The sequence below is a fragment of the Akebia trifoliata genome, chromosome 1 (assembly GCF_017979445.1).
Source record: "Akebia trifoliata isolate Shusen 1 chromosome 1, ASM1797944v1, whole genome shotgun sequence".
Classification (NCBI taxonomy): domain Eukaryota; kingdom Viridiplantae; phylum Streptophyta; class Magnoliopsida; order Ranunculales; family Lardizabalaceae; genus Akebia; species Akebia trifoliata.
Genome location: NC_141375.1, coordinates 26,290,469 through 26,310,186, shown reverse-complemented (window position 1 = coordinate 26,310,186; position 19,718 = coordinate 26,290,469). Strand labels below are relative to the sequence as shown.

Here is a 19,718-nt window from a genome sequence, read left to right as displayed (position 1 = left end):
AGTCGGCAAACCACATTTTACTGCACTGCCTCTTGGCCCGTTCAGTTTGGTCCCATTTTCTATCCTTGTTTGGGTTGGAAAGGTGCTTTCCTTCTTCAGTCAGATTGCTGTTCCAGTCTTGGGTATCCTGGGGCAACGCCTATAGAAGATCGAAACATATTCTTTGTAATTTTCTTCCCTTTACAGTCAGTTGGTGTCTTTGGAAGGACAGGAATAGTTGGATTTTTTAGAACAAAGGATCCCCCACGATTTAATTATTTCTATCTTCGGCCTTCTTTTCTTGTGGAAGAAATTGTTCAAGGAGTTTAAGGGTATTTTCTATGAACGTTTATTATATGGCGAGCAAAAGAAGAGAATTTTAAAATTATATTTTACTTCCCATGAAATATGACTTTCAAATGTTAAACATTGTATTTAAAAGATATCCAAGAGAAAATTAAGATAAGGCTCCAATTGCATCATAAAACACATTGGCCTAGAGAATAAGATCAAACTTGGAAAATCACACAACATTTGACAATTCTTTAAGGATACACAACAAACAGTAAAGGCACTAAATGTTTACATATCTGGAAACAAACGATACATCCCACAAAAAGGAAGCATTCTATACCACCGGTTGAAACTCACCATTATACGTAAGCCCACTTGTAGAGCTTATGGGAGTAACAATAATAATAGAAATATCAGATGGCTGGGTTAGCCTGCAATCACTCGCCACCAGCAACGGGTACCTTCTCATACACAGCAAACTGTCTAAATCTCGATGGAAGGATGCAACCACCGCCAAACCGCTGCTGCAAGTAAATGAGGACAGCGAACAACAGACCTGCACAAGGAATGATGACGTCCCAAGCTGTTGAGAAAAGATCCCCACCAGGATTGGCATAGATGTACGATACATCAGTGTAAGGCATGTAACTATGGATCCTATAAAGATCATAGGCATGTGGGAGGAGGCGTACAGCTGTGATTCCGACATAAAATGTGGGGTAAAGTGCCTTATCTTTTGAGTTCCCAAACAAGTTGAGTAGTATCTGAGGGAGCAGAAAACTATCGAGGACCAAACCGGCATACGATCGTAGGTCACCCAAGAGGGAATGACTCGGGTAAGCTCCAATAAGATATTGACGGTGAGGATCCTCGTAGTTCGTATTCCACCAATGCAGAATCCAAGCAATCAATGCACCTACTAGATATAATGGTAGCGACACATAGAGAGCCTTTTTCTCGGCAACCCATAAGTCCTTTCGATTTCCATCACCCAATCTTGTGGACCACGTCAATTGGAGAAGACGGAACTGAAAAAGAAAAGCCACCATTGTAACTACCCTCACCATCACTTCATTTACCTCAAGCCATCCACCACCACTCTCAACGATAACATTATGTCGGTTGCGATTTGTAAGGAACAACGCTTCAAAGTTCAGCACAAGAGGGATCATGAATCCAAGAGTAAGAATGACGAGCATTACAAGCGAGATGGAGGGAAGCACATCAGGGTGCTTCTTCACGTAAAAGAGCTGTAACCCGACAAAGATGCAGACGAGTGTGTTGGAGATCAGAACCATGGTGATTTCCAGATCCATCCTCCAAACCGATGCCTCAGCTTCGGTTGCAGACATCGAAGTAGAGGATAACTCCAAATTCTTGAAGTATAAAGGATCTGTCTTTTCTCGTGTGCTTTCTATGGTTCCCTTGGTAAACTCTCCACTCTTTGCATTCAATTGAGGGAACTGGACATTGACAAGAATCTCACAATCCATTGATTCGATTTTCGCAAATTTATTATGATGGTTTAACCCCAAATGCCTGCACCCTACCATACACAGACCCCCAGTTTCAGTATCATAGATGCCTTCAGCGTAAATTTCAATCTGTGGACTCCAGGACATACCGAATGAAGAAAAATTGCCAGCCAATTTGGAATCAGGTGGCGGCGTGAAGCTTATTCTGTAGCTAACATTCAGATGGCCAGTGTGGTTGACATTAAATTGAACTGCGGCTTCTGGTGCAAGAGCTACAACACTGAAGGAGTGCTCGTAAAACTGATCACCAACAGACAAAGGAACCGCATAACCCCACGTACGGTTTCCTCCACTAGTTTTGATCAACATGTCGAATCTCATGTCATACGAATAAACATCAGGGTATCTCTTTCCCCTGCTTCTAGAAGCATCCTGCTTTTTCACACATGAATTCATTACACGGGCAGTCTCCGTATATTCATATTTCAGACCCGGAACACCCGACATTCTATTTTCTGAACTCTGTAACACAATTCTATCAAAATAACCCAGATCAGTTGCTGTTCCATTACTCCATATTTGTCCCACAATGCTACTCCTACTTTTGATAGACAGTGTTGCAGGAAATCTCAAGCTCAACCTAACCGAACAATCCCCAATGGAAGCATTAACTAAAGAATTCTTAGGATCCAAGATTCGGCAAGCAACAATACACAGCCGATTCTTCTTCTCATCCCACATTCCCTCGCCAACCAAGGTCGTATTGGGGTCCAAAGGTCGGTCATACCTATTAAAAAATTTATTGCTACTATTCGAAAACCCCATCAATAACCTCAACTTTTGCTTCTCTGAACACTGAACACCAGTGAAATATACAAATTCAGGCAAAAACCCAATGTTCGAACCAACAGGACTGCAATTCTTGGCAGCATCACAGTTGCTCCCATACTCCAATTCAAAACCGTTGGCAGACTGACGGATTACCGAACATATATCACTACCAGACTCTAAACTAAGTGACAATTTATCCCTATCGTCGTCCCCACTAGAACAATTACTGACATTTTCTTCAGAAATCAATGCATAATTGTAACTATTCTGCGAAAATGCCAATATAGATATTGGTTCAAAGTATTTCGAACTATCCGCAGCATCCAAACTCTCCAAAGTCCCATTAACCAAACTAGTAAAAATCGTCGAACTCTTTGGATAGTTAAGCTTAAAAACAGCAGAAAGATCAAGTAAATTACCTTCTTTTGAGTGCGCAGTACTTGATCCAACCATACAAAGCTTCCCAGAAGATTGAGACCAAAACCCTTGAAGTTTAAATCTCAAATCACCATTTTGAACAGGATACCGATGCCTACGAGTCCGAAATCTGCTATGGTGAGGTTTTCCGTAACTCCAATTACCATAAAAAGGATAATTTTCTGCGCCTAAGAAGACCAAAACACCTTCTACCTTAAGAACTCCTTCTGTATCGGTATCGTAGAGTTTTCGGGATCGAAAGAAGACAGATTTCTGGAAATTGAAGGAGGATTGAGGGTTTTGATTTAGAATTTTGGCTCCGCCAACATAGTTACTGTTCTCTAGTCGAAGAAAACTAGAGTGAGAGAAGACTGGATTGTTTGGATTGGATTCAAGGACAATTGAGTTGCAGTGATCTCTGTAAGAGATTCGAGAAGAAGAAAGAGATGATGCGATGGTGATATTGAAGATGAACAAAAAGAGATGGATTAAGATTGTTGAAGAAACCCTAACCCTAGAATTCTTCAATGGAGGAGGAGAAGAAATTGAAACAAATTGAGTCGCCATTGCTTTGTTGTTCTCACTGATTATCGATCGTTATGTCCATCTCACTCTCTCTCTCTCTCTCCCTCTTAAAAGACTCGAAATGAGACTTGAGGAGAGGTCTTTGGCCCGCTTCTGAAAGAAAATTACAAGAATGCCATCAGGTCTAAAATTATCTGGTACTTCGCAAGCGACTAAAGTTAACTACTCTCTTGCATCCCACCACCGCAATAGATGGTTTTTGTTACTTGTTGAGGTAATGAGGTAGTCCTACAGATACTAAATTAGAAATGATGGAGTCTGGGGATGTAATGGATTTGTATCTGACTGAAACGGATTTGGATCCCCATAAGGATCTGATTTGAAAACTTATTGGATTGGTTGTGGATCAACCATGTCATCATCCAATAAGGACCCGATCCAACATAGTAACAAAAAGTAACGTGTTTTTTTCTTTTTTTTTATTATGAAGAAAAAAACTTGTTTTGTATCTTTCACGATTAAAACGATTAAAAAACATTACTTTTTTATTTGTAACAAAAACGTCATATTTTTTTTCACATGAATACAAAATTAAACATTTTTTTTTTTTAATGTGAGATTTGGTACATAATAGAATTTAGTAATTCATAAATGTAAAAATATGGGATTCAATGATAATAATTTGATTTTATGAATTTTCATTAGATATATAATTTTTCATAATTTTTAATAGTTTTTTCGAAGCTTTTTATCTTCTTTTTAAACCCATACTCCGAATTTTTTGGATTGGATCGGAAAATAACAAGTCAAGACATGGTTGATTGATAAAAAAAACGTGCAATATCATATTATGTGAATCCGTATTATTATAAGTATGATAGTACCGGATGTATATCATATTCCCTACTAGAGTTCTAGTAAGGTGTTGGTAATGTTGTAATATTTGACACTAAAAGGGGGATTTTTATAAGCATTTCATAGACTTCAGTTTCAACGAAAAGTTTGAAGTTTTCAGCGGAAGACAAGTGGAAGGTCTCGTTGTCTCCGTCTCGCGGCCCAAAGTTTTCCTGAGCACCCCTTAAGTTTATCTAATTTTCTAATACCTCCAGTATTTTATTGATATTAATAAATACAATAGTTTTGGTTTAAATTATTATCATGACCCAATAAAATGTAATATATTAGTATTACAACTTTGGGTCTTCTCCTTGGCAATAAATCATCTAGTTGATTATTTTAAAAGATCAAAATATTTACATTTTTAGAAGATTCCCATGAAAAATGTATCCCTAAAATAATTATACTAAAAAAATGTTAAATTGACTTCACGCAACACTACTCCCATCATTGTGTTGACGTGGTGGTGTGCAGAGGGATAAATGTTTTCCCTCGAAATACGAGTGATGTACACTCAAGGGAAGTCGATGGCTTTATGCACAAATAGTGTTAAAGGATGTCAGATGTAGCATAGCTCTCATCCCTGGAAGATTAGTACTACTTTTTAAGAAATATGTGTTTTTCCTTTTATCTTAACCATCTACTTGTAAGAGAGAGAGGACCTTATCTCCATCTTCTTTCATTCAAACAAGTTCATAATTAATAATTGTTAGGTGAAGATGGGTTTTGAACCCATATTGTGATATCAACACTCATAGATTTTAATTAACTTAGCAAGTAGTCATGTTTTTATGCATAATTGATATAATCCTTATATAATGTTTCTTTTTGCTAATAACCTAAACTAAAAATCGTTTCACAACACCGAACTTCTATCATTCAAGGCGAAAACAAAGCGTGGGCTATCATCTTATATGCTTCCTTTGCGAATTGCAATGGTTAACCTCCCCTCCCCCCCAATTCTCATGTTGACACTAATTGTTGCTTTGATTTGAACATTAATAGAGAGAAAATATGAGAGTATTTTTTCAGAGATTTTCAAGTCTCTCATTCCTCCATATATGTGTAGATGATGATGCTATGATTCTTGTTGAATTTCATATTGATTTTTCACTTTCTCCAATCGTCTTCTCCGATTTTTCAATCATCTTCTTCGTTGATCTCACATAAAAAGACACCGTGTGGTGTCAGTCAAAGGGCCTCTGACGATCAAATTAGTACTTAATAAAAATACTAAGCAAAGAGAAAATGTTAAGAATCAGAGAATTGAAAAGTATTATGACCTGGGTTTAAGTGGGAGAAATTATTTATAAAGTTGCCTCATTAATTCAGAGCATGTAATCTTTTCCCACGTTTTTTTTTAGTATTAATGACCTATGATGTCATTACGGAATTAAATATCCACTCTCCTAGGCTCTTAATAGTCTTAAAGATCCACTCTTTAGGCTCTTAATGGCCTTAAAGCTATACTCCTCTTAGCTTTCGTAATTAACAAGAGGAATGACTTTTTTTTTTTTTTTTTTGTGAATGCTTCAACTCGGTGGTTATTCAATTCCTCGAGTTGATTCGGTCATATTATATATCTTGAATTTGTTCTGCCAACATTACTTTTGATTACAATTTCTCCCTTTGATACTACTTTGAGTAGTTCTACGTTTGAATGTAAATAATAATATTTGATGGAGAGATTGGCTCTTTTAGAGGGATTGGTTCCTTAAGGAGACCAAACTACCTTATGATGAATTAATATAGGATAGGCTCCTTGAGAAGACTGAACTATCTTATAGTGAAGTGATCAAGGGATTGATTCCTTGAGGAGACCATACCACCTTGTGAGGTAACGAGTGAAGGGATTCAACTCCAAGGGAGACCGAACCACCTTATAGCAACAAATGAAGGGGTCGACCCCTATGAGAGATCGAACCAACTTATGTTAATGAGAAAAGGGGTTGGCTCCTAAGGGAGGTTGAACCACCTTATGACAATGAATGAAGGGGGACTTTCTTAGGAGGTCGAACCACCTTATGGTAAAACAATTGAAGGGGTTAGATCCTTTGTAGCCGAATTGGTTGAGGTATGGGTTTTTGATGGGCCAGGCCTATTGGGTGCTCAAACCACTTGGATTTAGGTTGGATCAGGTTGAATTAGATCCAAAAACCTATATGTGCCAATTTTACTAATCCTAAAGAGTGATTTTTTTGGTTCCTACAATTTTGATCTGTTATGCAAAAGCATTACAAGAATAAAATATAAGACGAAAAACAATGACATAAAAAACATAGATGATCTAACGTAATGTTTCCTTAGGAGGGGAGGGGAGGGTAGGATTAGTATATAATATTATCTAAGGGCTAAAATTAAAACCTCAAAAACTTAAGTGGGTGACCACCCAGTTCTATGCTCTTATCAATATTTATAAAGTATTAAAATGTATTTATTAACTTTGTCTCCAACTCACACTATCGTGCAAGTCACTCTAGAAAATTCAAGTCAAGTGGACTTTGAATTTTAGAATGTAGAAATAAATAACCACCTAATCCACATTATTTGGGAAACAACATAGCAAAAGAAGACTAGAAAATGTCAAAAGAATCGACAATTTGGGCAACCATGTCATGTCCAACTATTTCTATAAGAAACTAAGACCAGTGGTCCCAATGCTTGGTTCTTCTCTTTTATAACCCAAATTTTTGGGATAAGGTTTTGATGGTGACCAACATACTCTTGAAGAACACAAGGCTCACCTTTTTCAAAGCTCATCCTCAACAAGGAGCCTGGCTTGGCATGATAAGCTCAAATTATTGGAAAATCATAGGGATAATTACATGATGGATCTTGAAATGGGGATTTGTTTTTAAATATACCCAAACTTTGGTAAATATTTCCTTTTAAAAATCTATTTTCTTGAGAAATTTTTTGAAGTATCAAGATATATTTTCTCTCTCTTTTAAAAAAAAAAAAAAAAAAAACCTTACATGAGTTTTTTAGTGGTGATTGTGATCAATTACAATGATTTGTGATGGTAAATATTGAACGTAGAGTGATAAACTCATAATTTTGAAGATTTAGACATAAAATTTGATTTGTTCCGATGATTTGTAGTAGATATATGACAAATGAGAATAAAAGATTATGGCATTTTTAAAAGTGGGGAGCTTACGATTTAGCTTATTTCGAGCAGTGAAATCACCGCTTCTACTCGAAGGAACTAGCGAGCTCGCCATGGCTAAAAACACCTCCGTTTGATTATTATAATGTACTAGGTACAAGTATCGTCTTTGAAGTTAAGGGGCAGAGGAGGGAAGACAATAAAGTTTAAAAAATATTATTCAAAAGAGGAGAGAAGAGAAAAAGCAATAAAATTGGAGATGTGTCATTGGAAAAGGGAGAATAAAAGAGGAAAGGCAACAAAGTTAGAAGGGTATTCTTGAAAAAGGAAGAAGAGAAAAAACAATAAAATTAAAATTAAAAAAATAATAATAATAATAATTCTCAAGCTACATGATAAAATTAAATTCCAATCACTCTTTGTGGGGGGCACAACTATCCTATCTTATTATATAGATGAACAATGTTAGAGTGACTACACACGACATTGTGGTCGACACTGAGCTATAGATGTTGAAGTGTGCTCAGAAGTCATAATCATATATACTTAACACTTGTTTCTCAATGAAAAACATCTTTGGTTCTAAGCACACCTCCACATCAATGCAGTGCCATGAACAGTCAATATTTTAATCAAATGGGTGTTTAACTCAAAATTTATGATATTTTTAAATTTTAGAATTTTATGATTTATTAAAATTTATACTTTTATTTAAGTAAACATATAGCTGCATGTTGGAAGAACAAATAATAATAATAATAATAAAACAGTCAAATCCCTTAGAAATACCCTTGTCTACTGTCAACAGTTGTGATGTAGCAGCATTGATGGTACAGAGGAGTGGGAGAAACAGGAGAAAGTATAGGCAATAAGGGAGTTCCATGATTTTCTAAGATTAACCAACAAAAAAAAAAAAAATTGGTATATTATTTGACTTTATAAATTTGTTATTTTTCTTCAGAAATTATATATAGTTCAACATTCAAGAATATAAATTTAACCTACTAAACAAATGGAGCATCCAGGGGAGTGTTGGAAGAAAAAAAAAAAAAAAAACAAACAACACCTTACCTTCTATGATTCATGGCCTAGGTCAAGTTCAAAAAATATATATATATATATATATATATCAAAATTTTGTTTTGACATGGCCATTAAACTCCCAAATTTAAATGTAGGGATGTTATTATATTGTCAAGTAGACACTCAACCATGGAAAAAAATCTAGAGTGCTATAGGAAAAAATGCACTCACACCTACTACAAGTCTGTAAAGAGTGGTGATTCCATACATAGTCAATAGCATTGTGTCACATTTTCATTGGATAACATGCAACACTGGTGTTATTATAAGTATGATAGTATTTAGGCCTGTCAACAGATACGTATCCGATTAGACACTGTTATATCCGAATTCGAATCCGAAAAAAAAATAATACTATCCGAATTCGAATCCGAAAAATATATCGGATATCCGATAATATCCAATCCGATCGGAGTTCGCACAGTTGAAACCCACAGATTTCATCTGAAAAATTACTCCGATGGGTTTAGATCGTAGAGAGAGAAAGAGAGAGAGAGAGAGAGAGAGAGAGAAAGTGTACCTGGATGCTCGCCGGCCGGAGTAGATGTGTTGGAGTTCGCAGAGTTGAAAGTTGAAACTCACGTATTTCCTTCAAAAAATTACTCCGATTGGTTCAGATCGGAGGGAGAGAGAGAGAGAGTTTTCGGTTGGAGTAATGCCCTCATTTATAGTTCGATCGAAACGGAAACCTCCATTACCGTCTGGTGTTTTAGTGCTGACAGGTTTGAGAAGATAATGTGTTGAAATTAAGTTTTGTTGTATAACAGCAATACTTTACACTATATATTTACATATATAAAGTTTTGTTGTAAAACATAAATACATAATATGTGTATTGTTATCGGAGTGGATATTATCGAATTCGGATATCGCAATATCCGAATTCGTATCCGAAACTCATTCGAATGTTTAAATGACATCCGAATCTGATATCCGAAAATTTCGGATAATATCCAATTTTTCGAATTCGAATTCGGATTTCGGTTATCCATTGACACCCCTAATAGTATTGTTGTGATTTGTGGAGCTTGATAGTACTGGTTAACAAGGTTAACAAGGAGGTATTACAAATCAAGCCACGCCTACATAAGACTCGTAATTTCACTAATATTATGTAAAATCCTAATTAGGTTTCTTGGGGTATTTATATTTCTCGTTTTGGTGAAAGGGTGTAATATGTAATTGCGAGTTTTCTCTTCATAGTGGAATTGGTGTGATCCGTGGACGTAGCTCAATTTAGAGGGAACAACGCAAAATCTTTGTATGATTGCATATTGTGTTTGTTTTCCCAATTTGTTTTCTTATTTGGATTACACCTGTTTTCTTAACAAGTATCAGGTGTATCAGATATTTCTTACAAGAGTTCTAGTCGAGTTTTGGTAATGTTGTAAGGGAGTTTATAAGTCTTTCATAGGCTTCAGTTTCAACGAAAAATTTGAAGTTATCAACAGAAGACAAATGGAAGGCCTAGGCCCTGTGTGGATACACCTCTTCATACAAGAGTATGTTTTTGGAGCTTGTCATGAAAGAGCAAAGACATCTCCACGTAAAAGTCAGGAGACTTTGGCTAGCTCCCCATAGGAGCAAAAGTCGTCAAAAACAACCTTGAGATTCTAAATTTTTTGACGATGGTGTTGTAATTTTTACTTGCAACTATGACTTATGCATTTTGGATTTTGAGGAGATTTACCCAATATCGAACTTTAAAAAAAAAATATATACTGAAATTTTTGGTTCACGTTTATAGTGGTGACTTCACCCCTTTTTATTATCTATATCAATATTTTCATTGTTGAACTCATCACTTAGTGTCGAGTTCAACACTTTTTATTGTCTAGTTCTACATTTAATTACTATTGAATTCAATGGTTTTTTTTAATGAAAATATTATCAAACTCAACAATAAGTAAATGTTGAACTACACAATAAAAAGTTGTGAACTTGACACTAAGTAGAGAATTTGACACTAAGTAATTAAATGTTGAATTAGACAATAAAAAATGGTGAACTCGACATTATAACGTGAACTATATTTTTTTTCATTTTCAATTTTTTTTTTTTCATTTTTTCGACTTCTATACTTTGTAAATCTCCTCAAAATATCTAAATTCATACATTATAGTTGTAAATCAAAAGTTACGATGTAATCATAAAAAAAATTTAGAATCTCAACTTCATTCTTCATTTTTTTTAATAAAACATCAAAATAAAAATAAAAATGTCTAAATGTTCAAAATTAACAGAGTATCATACTTCATTCGTCATTCATGATCGAAGATCGTCGAAAATGATCACAATCACCACTGGAAAACCTAATTATGTGAAGAAGATGAGAAAATGGTAGTTTGGATATTTCAAAGATATTATAAACGTGAGATGAGGCCAAGGGACTATAAAGAATAGAAAATTTTACTAAACTGACTATTAAGAGACCACCCAAAACATAGAGATTATTTTCTAAATAGTCCCTCCGTCAGGGTCCTTTAAGTAATTTTTCCTTAAAACTATGGTCCACCCCATGTCAAACGGGTTGCAGTCGACTAAATTCTAAATCTGTCCATATTTCAATCCCTATTTTTCATATTTATATTTAGATGAATCCAAGTCAGATCCTACACACTACATCCGTATTTGAACCATTTTGTGTTCACTAAAATCGGATCCAAATTGCTTGATTCAAAATGATCGGATTGGGTTTATAGATCCATCACCAAAATCCATCGTTCTCCTTCATCAAAATTCCTATTCCTTATATTTGAATGTGGAAGGAGATTGAATCTTAAGGTAAAAAGATCTTCATCTTGAAGCTATCAATCTCTAAGATTTTTTTTTCTTTTTTTTCTTTTTTTTTTTCTTTTTTATTATAAAAAAACGAGAGAAAATTTTCAAATATGATCAACTTTTAACAAAACGTGAATAGGGAGATCGCAGGTTTTCAAGTGACAATCTCGTCAGTTCGCTACTTTTAGCGAGATAATTACTATATAAACCAGTGAGATTATCCCTTTGAAGAAAAAAAATCAGCGAGATTGTCACTTTAAACCTACAAGATCGTCACTTGATATTCAGCTCACGAGATGGTAATTTATTCATGATTAAATTATCAATTTCCGATTTCAATGTCTTATAAAAACTCTTAATTATTTTATTTACACAAAATTTGATCAATTTTCTACTTTCAAAAGTCATATCTCATTCTTGAGGTTTGAAAGTTGAAAAAGATAGAATCTTAAGATATGAGAAAAAGGTAATGTTAGCTTAATGTTCAAGATGAATGCTTATATGTTAGGGATGAGGGCATTTAATTCATTTATGTTAGTCTTTCTCGGAAGAATTAAGTCAAAGGTCTATCGTTAGATTGAAAACAGAGGGCAATCTCTAATAGTGACAAACATGTGGAGGGGGCATGTTTAAATCACGTTTTTTTAGAGCTACTATTGCCACACCAATTCCTCTATAAATCAGCAAAGAATTGCACACAGTTGCTGTGGGGTTGGTAAAAATTGATGTGCCAATAGCAACCCTCTCTTTATCTCTTTTAAACTCTATATCTCAACTCTCAAGAGTACTCAGCAGTCTGCGTATGTGCGTGGGAGGAAAACGAAGAAAAAACCCATGGAATCTCAATCTGGAAATCCCTTAAAATACGAAGACATCTTCGATTCTTCTGTAAATCTAGAAGAAATCCATTTTCAGGAGGGTTTCAGAGATGGATTTAACGATGGTTTGGTCTCAGGAAAGCAAGAAGGGAGAGAAGTTGGTCTGAAAGTAGGGTTTGAAGTGGGTGAAGAATTAGGATTTTATCAGGGTTGCATAGAGGTCTGGAACTCCGCAATTAGCGTCGATCCGAGTTTTTTTTCCTCTAGGGTTCAGAAGAGCATCAAACAGATGGAAAAATTGATTGAGCAATACCCCATTTTGGATCCAGAGAGCAATAGTGTTCAAGAAATTATGGATTCTATGAGGTTGAAATTTAGAGCTATTTCGGCTACTTTGTCGATGAAATTGGAGTATAATGGGTACCCGAAATCGTCCGAGGTTAACGAGATTGAATTTTGAGGAGATATTCCATGTTCATGGTATTGGTATCTGAACTTAATTTGGTTTCATGTTCTATGTAATTTTGCTTCAAATTTTGATATATATGTGTGAAAATTTTAAGGCTTTTATTGGTGGATTGAATTTTTTTTTTAGTAGGAGTTTGATCTTGCTTCTTATTATTTATAAAATCCTTGCTTGCTTAGTTTGAAAAAAAAAAAGGCGTTTGATTTTGTGCTTAATGGAAATAGAAAACATATACCTTTATTTTATTAGAGTTTTAGAAGGGACAAAATAGTACCCATGCTGATTCTTCGTTCAATTTCTGCTCTGCCCATGAAAGTTGGTGTTCTCTTTTATATTTAGGTCTAGCCCAGCCTTTGTAACTGACCTTTAAATCTTTGAACAATAACCAATGAAGGGAAGGAAATACTAGAAGGTGCCAAGTTTGCTGCTGTTTTTGGGGTTATATGGGGGAGAAAAGAAAGGAGTAGAGTAGAGAGAAAGAGAAAAGAAAAGGGGTGGGTTTTTGGAGAGTTAGGGCAGGAAGATTAAAGGGTAAACTTTGTCTGATTTGGCTCAAATTTGGAGTGGAGAATCCTTACAACAACCTCTACAACTCTACCGGTTGATTTTTTCAGATTAGTTTATCTCTTCATCTCTATTGAGAGATTTTCTTGGTGAGACCTAAACTTTTCCTTTTGTATTTTTGTGGAATCCATCTTTATTAGATGATATTTATCGTATTGTTGAGCCAAGAATAGATATTTTTGATGTTGAGTATAATCTTGTGAGTCTCTAGATTGATCTAGAGAGAACTTTGGTGTAACCCATTATTGTTGATGGTAGAAGATTAGGGTGTGGACTACCGAGACAAGTCCCGTGGTTTTTACCTTCACATTGAAGGGTTTTCCATGCTAAAAATCTTGTGTTGTTTGTGGTTGTTTATTTTGTTCAATTGGATTGTCTTGTACTTGGATTGGCATTATTGGATATGATTGTGGTGTTGATATTAGATGGATATTTTTAGCCTATTTTTTTCACTCAAAGAGAGAAAAGGTTTAATTTTCGCTATGATTATATTACACATTGTATGATGTTTTTCCCAACATCTGGTATCAAAGCAGGTTGTTTGGAGATAATTTCTTGAGTGTTAAAAATGGAAGGGACAGATGGTATGGTCAAATTAAATTCAACCAATTATTCTACTTGGAAGTGCATGATGAAAGATTTGCTTTTTTGTAAGGATTTGTATAAGCCAATTAAATTAGGTGATGTAAAACCAGCTGAAATGTCTGATGGTGATTGGGAAGTTATGCATAGAAAAACTATTAGTCACATTAGACGGTAGGTTGATCCAAATGTGTTTGAGGAAATTTGTGATGAAATTAAAGCTGATGTTTTGTGGAAAAAGCTAGAAAACCTCTTTGAGAAGAAAATTGCAAGAAACAAAACTGCTTTGATTAGAAGACTTATGAACTTGAAATATAAACATGGATTCCACAAAAACACAAAAAGAAAAGTTTAGGTCTCACCAAGAGAATCTCTCAATAGAGATGAAGAGAGAAGTTAATTTGAAAAAATCAATAGGTAGAGTTGTAGAGGTTGTTGTAAGGATTCTCCATTTCAAATTTGAGCCAAATTGGACAAAGTTTGCCCGTTAATCTTCTTGTCCTAATTCTTAAAAAATCACCCATTTTCTTTTCTCTTTCTCTCTGCCTTGCTCTTTTCTTTTCTTCCTCATATAACCCCTAAAACAGCAACAAACTATTAAACCAGCTGTTGCCACTTTTTTTTTTTTAAGTTGAATGGGCTTTTGCCCTTATTTCCCTTGGGTGGCTCACATGAGGTGGACCCAACCTAACAAATCTCCCCTTCCATCTCATGTGGGGGGCTCTACCAAGCCCGCTCTTCGCCTACAAGCTTCCAGCTTCTCCATTGGAAAAATCTTTATAAACATGTTCAAGCCATTCTCACTAGTGTGCACTTTCTCCAACTGTAACTCCTTAACATCAAGCATATCTTGAATCCAATAATAACGAACATCAATATGCTTGGATCTCGAATGAAACTTCGAGTTCTTTGAGAGATACATTGCACTCTGACTATCACAATAAACAATGTATTTCCTCTGTTGCAAGCCTAGTTCTTGTAAGAACTTCTTCATCCACAAAGATTCCGTGCAAGCTTCAGTCACTGTAATATACTCAACTTCTGTAGTGGATAGAGCAACACACTTTTGTAACTTGGACTGCCAAGAATAATCAAAATGTTTTTGCGGGTAAGAAAATGTACCTTTGGTCCATTACCCCTTTTGTCATGTGTAGGGTAATTTGACGAGAAAGGAATCAAAGTGTTTTCAATTATGAAGGCTTTGAAGTTTCAAGACATTATTATGGAGGTGCTAGGTTTCATGTTCTTTTGGAGTAAATTGGAGTCAGATTTCGAAAGGGTGTTCTTTTGTATCTTGTTGTATTGTGGCTGGTTATCTTAACCGGTCTATTTTCTTAATTAATACGATTGATCTACTTGTCAAAAAGAAAATTAGTACAGAAGAGAATATTTACAACGGTCCCTAATTCCAATAATTTTCTCATGTCAGGACTAGCACTGAGGTGTCCAAGTATTTATGTATTTACTAACCATGAATATCAATAATAATTTGGTCTGCTCCTGGGGGAGGCTATAGATTCGGAGAATTTTGGGATTTTGTAATAGAACAATTTGAGAAGAGGTTAGCGTAATGGCAGAGGGGGTATTTACATAATTATGCTCACTAAGACTATGCCCGTTGGTCTTCCAATTTACTTTATATTGTAACTCGCTTGATATGTGCTGCAATTATGTTAGTCTATGAAGTCTAGTAGTGGAGTGCAAATATGGAAGTAGGAATGTAGGATCATACCACATATAGATCAATTGTGGGGAAGTATATCATACCTCAAAGGATTTTAAGATGAGTGCAATTCAAGATTGGGAGCAATGAGAAAGTTCATTTTTTGGGTGAGTGGGTCGTTCGGTTTTTGCAGGGATTCTTCGCTTATGATTTCCCTTCTCAAAGGAGGATAGGAGAGTTTCCCATTCTCAGCTCAAAACTTTTATGTGGTGTTCTACAGGGAACTCCCTAGTCATTTCGAACAAGTTTAGTATGTGTTTCCAAGATTCCATCAAATGTAGCTTTCTCGTCTTCCAGTTTGAAAGGTTTTAGAAAAAATCTTACGATTGAAAATGAGAATAAAATTATTTACACAAGAGGTTGAAGGTGAATAATTTTGGTAAGCAAAAAACAAAAAATCAAATTATTTTTCTTTAATTAAATACTTCTTGCTTACTTTGCCAAAAAAATAAAAATAAAAATAGAATTTAGGTCATTTTTTATTAGTCTACTAAATAACCTTGAAGTCAAAGGGCATGTCAATAGTTTGAAAACACGGGCATCTCAAACAATCACCAAAATATGGAGGGTTAATTATAAATCATCTTATTTCTCTTTTCTCATCAAAAAATTAGAATCTTCTATTGAAGGTGGGAAGAGAATCAGATTCTTTGTATGTTGTTAATGGTGTCAATAACAGTGTGCAAGCTGCTTGGAACCATGTCATCATCCTAAGAAGAATTGCAGAGATGAGATAGAAGTTTGCCATGTCAAGTATTGATTTCTCGTGGGTGGAAGCAAATCAAGCAACTGACTTCTTGGCTAAGAATGGGTGTCGTCAGTGGCGTTAAGAGATTATTTCAGATTTAAGTCATTTTACCACAACAATTAAAAGTAATTCTTCGAAAGGACTTGGTTTTTGAGTTTGAAAGATTGTAGCCCTCTTTATATGGTAGTAAAAGGGAGGGGCCATTCATAGCCCCAACTTCCCGATAAAAAAAATGTCTTATATAGAAAATAGTACTCCAACTTGTGTTGAATGAGATGTTAGTTGTTGCACTGCAATCGGCATTTCTCAATAAGAAAAACACTCTTTAGCATGGGGAAATAAGTAATATATTGTGTGCAATCTAGGGATACTTCACCTCTCTACCCTCCATTGATAGATGACCTCTATCTATATAGATTCATTGTATATTTTCCGATCAATTGTTTTCTTTCTCAGTAGGCCAAGCCTAATAATCAGATTGACCTGATGCCTTGTTTCGAAATTCAAGAAAAGAAACCAAATTTAAAAACTCAATTTTACAACAATAGAGATCCCAAAGTTGGGAAATACAGTTACTTGAAAGGCAAGTAGAGGATGATGAACTAATTCATGATAATTTGATATGGGTGATGGTGGGTTGCAAAAGATCAGGAACAAGAGGATAAAACTCGGAAGTGGGTGATTTCCCAAGAGATGATTGAAACTCTGATTGGATGACTTGACCACTGTTAATGGGATGGATTCACCGAGGGTGTAAGGGATTTAATTTTTGTCGGATTCAAGAGTTGAGAAAATTTGTGCTTGATACAGATAAAGCCACATTTGCAACCATTGACCTTGAACCACACTGTGGTACTCATCCTCCTCAAAAGTCCATGGGAGCTAACATCAGCTCCAGTCTTCACAATTTGTATTCTTCAGCCAGAGAAAATTATAGATGTGAAAGCAAATAATTGCTGAAGGTTTCTTCCAATGATGTTGGTGCTTCAAATCTCTATGCACCAATTGCTAACGGGCGTGTTGGATTAGATTTTTTGATCCACCTCTTGGATGGACATTCAGTTTAAATATCATTTTCAGCGACGAAACCTGACTGATTCGTGAATGCTTTTCTGTAAATTGTAGGCACTCTTGCTTCTTTTCCGTAAGACTAAGAGAGCAATTTAGCATATGATATTATTATTTCAGCATTAGTTATGGACAATCTAAGAGGATGCTCCAATCATTGAACCATTGGAGGGGAAAATTTGTTAAGCTACATTTATGATATTTGAAAAAATATTAGGTTTTTTTCTTCTTTTGTTGCACTACTATATGAGTTTCGACATGTTGCAGTCCTGATGTTGCCAATTGTAGTACCCACAGAGAAGTCTCTGAAATCAGTATGAAAGGCAAACCCACCAGATTGTAGTTTCTCTTCCTTTTTTTTTTTTTCTGTTAAGATTAATTAATGTATTTGTGGATTTTATTTTAAATTTGTTTACTTGGAAATTTTCTTTTCTTGTTGGAACAATGTTTAGATTAATTCCTACTGATTTCTATTTATATACATATTTTTTTTTTATGGATTATGCAAATATTAGTCATATTGAATTCTAGGTCAGTGATGGTGTTAAAATTATTGTTTTTTTTTTTTCAGACTTCATGATGAAGACTCGAAAATTAACAAGAAGGATGAGGTATGCTACTATTTGTAAATAAAGTGTGTCTGATCTGTAAAATGCAGAAATATAGTTGGAAATGCTCAATAGAGAGACAGAAAAGTATCTTAGACAATGTTAAATTGTTATCTATCCTATACAAATTGAAAGGTCAGGCTAAGGTGTTTTGTCTTTATTACAAGTTTTCCTTTTTGAACTAGACATCTTTTTCATCATCAAGTACCATTCATTCTATTTAGAGCAGAGAGAGAGAGAGAGAGAGAGTGAAAAAGGAAAACCCACCATCATGAATTTGAGCAATAGAAGGTTGAACCATAGGAATAATTAAAGTATTAATTAACAAATAAAAGCCCATCAACAATCACATAGCATCAATAAAAAAAAAAACTCATGATAATCTGATGCCCCACTTTGACATATGCCCCAATCACAGAGCCATAGATCACATATCCCAAGGCAAAGGATCTACGGTTTTATGATGGGGGCGTATGTCAGAGGGGGTGTCAGAAAAAAAAATACCTTAAGTCAGAAAAACACAATTTCTCTTGCAAATAACCCAAACTCTAGACTGTTGCACAACCCTGAAGTTCAATCATTCAAGATGAAAACAATGCTTCGCAAATTGCATCTGTTAGCCCTCCAATTCTGATATTGGCACTAACTGATGCTCTAATTTGAAGATTAAAAGAAAAAAGATGAGAGTATTTTGAGCTACTGTGCGGAAGCAGAAAAGTTTGGCTTGCTGGATCAAAGCGTTGGCTAGAAAAGCATCCTGGGGGGTGGTGAAAGGAGGGACTCAAGCGTAACAAAGAGTAAAAGATAAAAAACGAAAGCAATCACAAAAAAAAAAAAAAAAACACACACACACAAACTCTAAAGTTATATTTTCATTGGAGGGGAGGTCAAGACAAGTATAATATACTTAGGGTAAAACCCTCAAAATCACATGTGGGTGACCACAAATTTCTAAATAGAGTATTAAAATGTAGAGGTCCCCTAGCCTTACTAAGGGTCCTTGGGCTCATCTCGTGGCATCCAAAAATATTATCCAATGCTTCAAGATTGTAGAGAATAAAATTCTATGAATTTTGAAAAAAAAAAATTCAAAGTACGTTATTTTCACCGTTGGAACTTTATTTTTAAGTTTGGAAGTTATATGGAAGTTCGGTAGCTGTCCATTTTCAAAACCTTGTATCTAGTTCAAAAGAAATTGTTTTTTGAAAAAAAAAAAATTTGAAGGGAGGGGATTTGAGTTTTTTGATGAAAATTAGAGGGCTGTGGTGTTGGATTTCTGATGTGTGGTAATCTATTCGAGCATAACGACCCTTGGTAAGACTTAAAATCTATATGAGCAAATTTTTGGGATAGGGCTTTTTCAAGTGTATCCTCATCAAGGACCCTGTCCTGGCAAGATATAAGCCCAAATTATTTGAAAATCTTGGGTAAAAAATTGCAAGACGGATCTTGAAATGGGACTTGTTTTTAAATATGCCCGAACTATGGACAGGAACTTAATAACCCAATTAGTAAAATCTTTTCTTTTAAATGCCCCTCATCTTAAGTAAAAATTTTAACTATAAAAAAAAAACTTTTATCGCATCTTTTACCTTACCTGAGTTTTTCAACAATGATTGTGGCATATTACAATGATTTGTGATGGTGAACCATGAATATAGAACACATACACATAATTTCGAAGATTTAGACTTAAAACTTGATAATGATTTATAGTAGATATATACAAAAAATGAAAAACATCAAACTC

The 19,718-nt window shown here is 35.0% G+C and overlaps 2 protein-coding genes and 1 long non-coding RNA gene across 3 annotated transcripts; 2 read left to right on the top strand and 1 right to left on the bottom strand.

The window, feature by feature from the left end:
* Positions 1–431: 431 nt before the first annotated feature.
* LOC147411286 (DUF2921 family protein, putative (DUF2921)) lies at positions 432–3,624 on the bottom strand. Its single transcript, XM_086446755.1, has one exon. It carries the CDS (start codon positions 3,561–3,563, stop codon positions 711–713), a length of 2,853 nt encoding a protein of 950 aa, XP_086302881.1. The 5' UTR covers positions 3,564–3,624; the 3' UTR covers positions 432–710.
* Positions 3,625–12,225: 8,601 nt separating this feature from the next.
* Positions 12,226–12,669, top strand: LOC147411285 (uncharacterized). Its single transcript, XM_086432002.1, has one exon. The coding sequence runs from the start codon at positions 12,226–12,228 to the stop codon at positions 12,667–12,669; it is 444 nt and encodes a 147-aa protein (XP_086288128.1).
* A 26-nt stretch (positions 12,670–12,695) lies between these two features.
* On the top strand, positions 12,696–18,113 carry LOC147411284 (uncharacterized). Its single transcript, XR_015179578.1, has 2 exons — positions 12,696–13,328; positions 17,932–18,113. It is a non-coding gene; the product is annotated as an uncharacterized LOC147411284 (long non-coding RNA).
* The last annotated feature ends 1,605 nt before the right edge of the window (positions 18,114–19,718 follow it).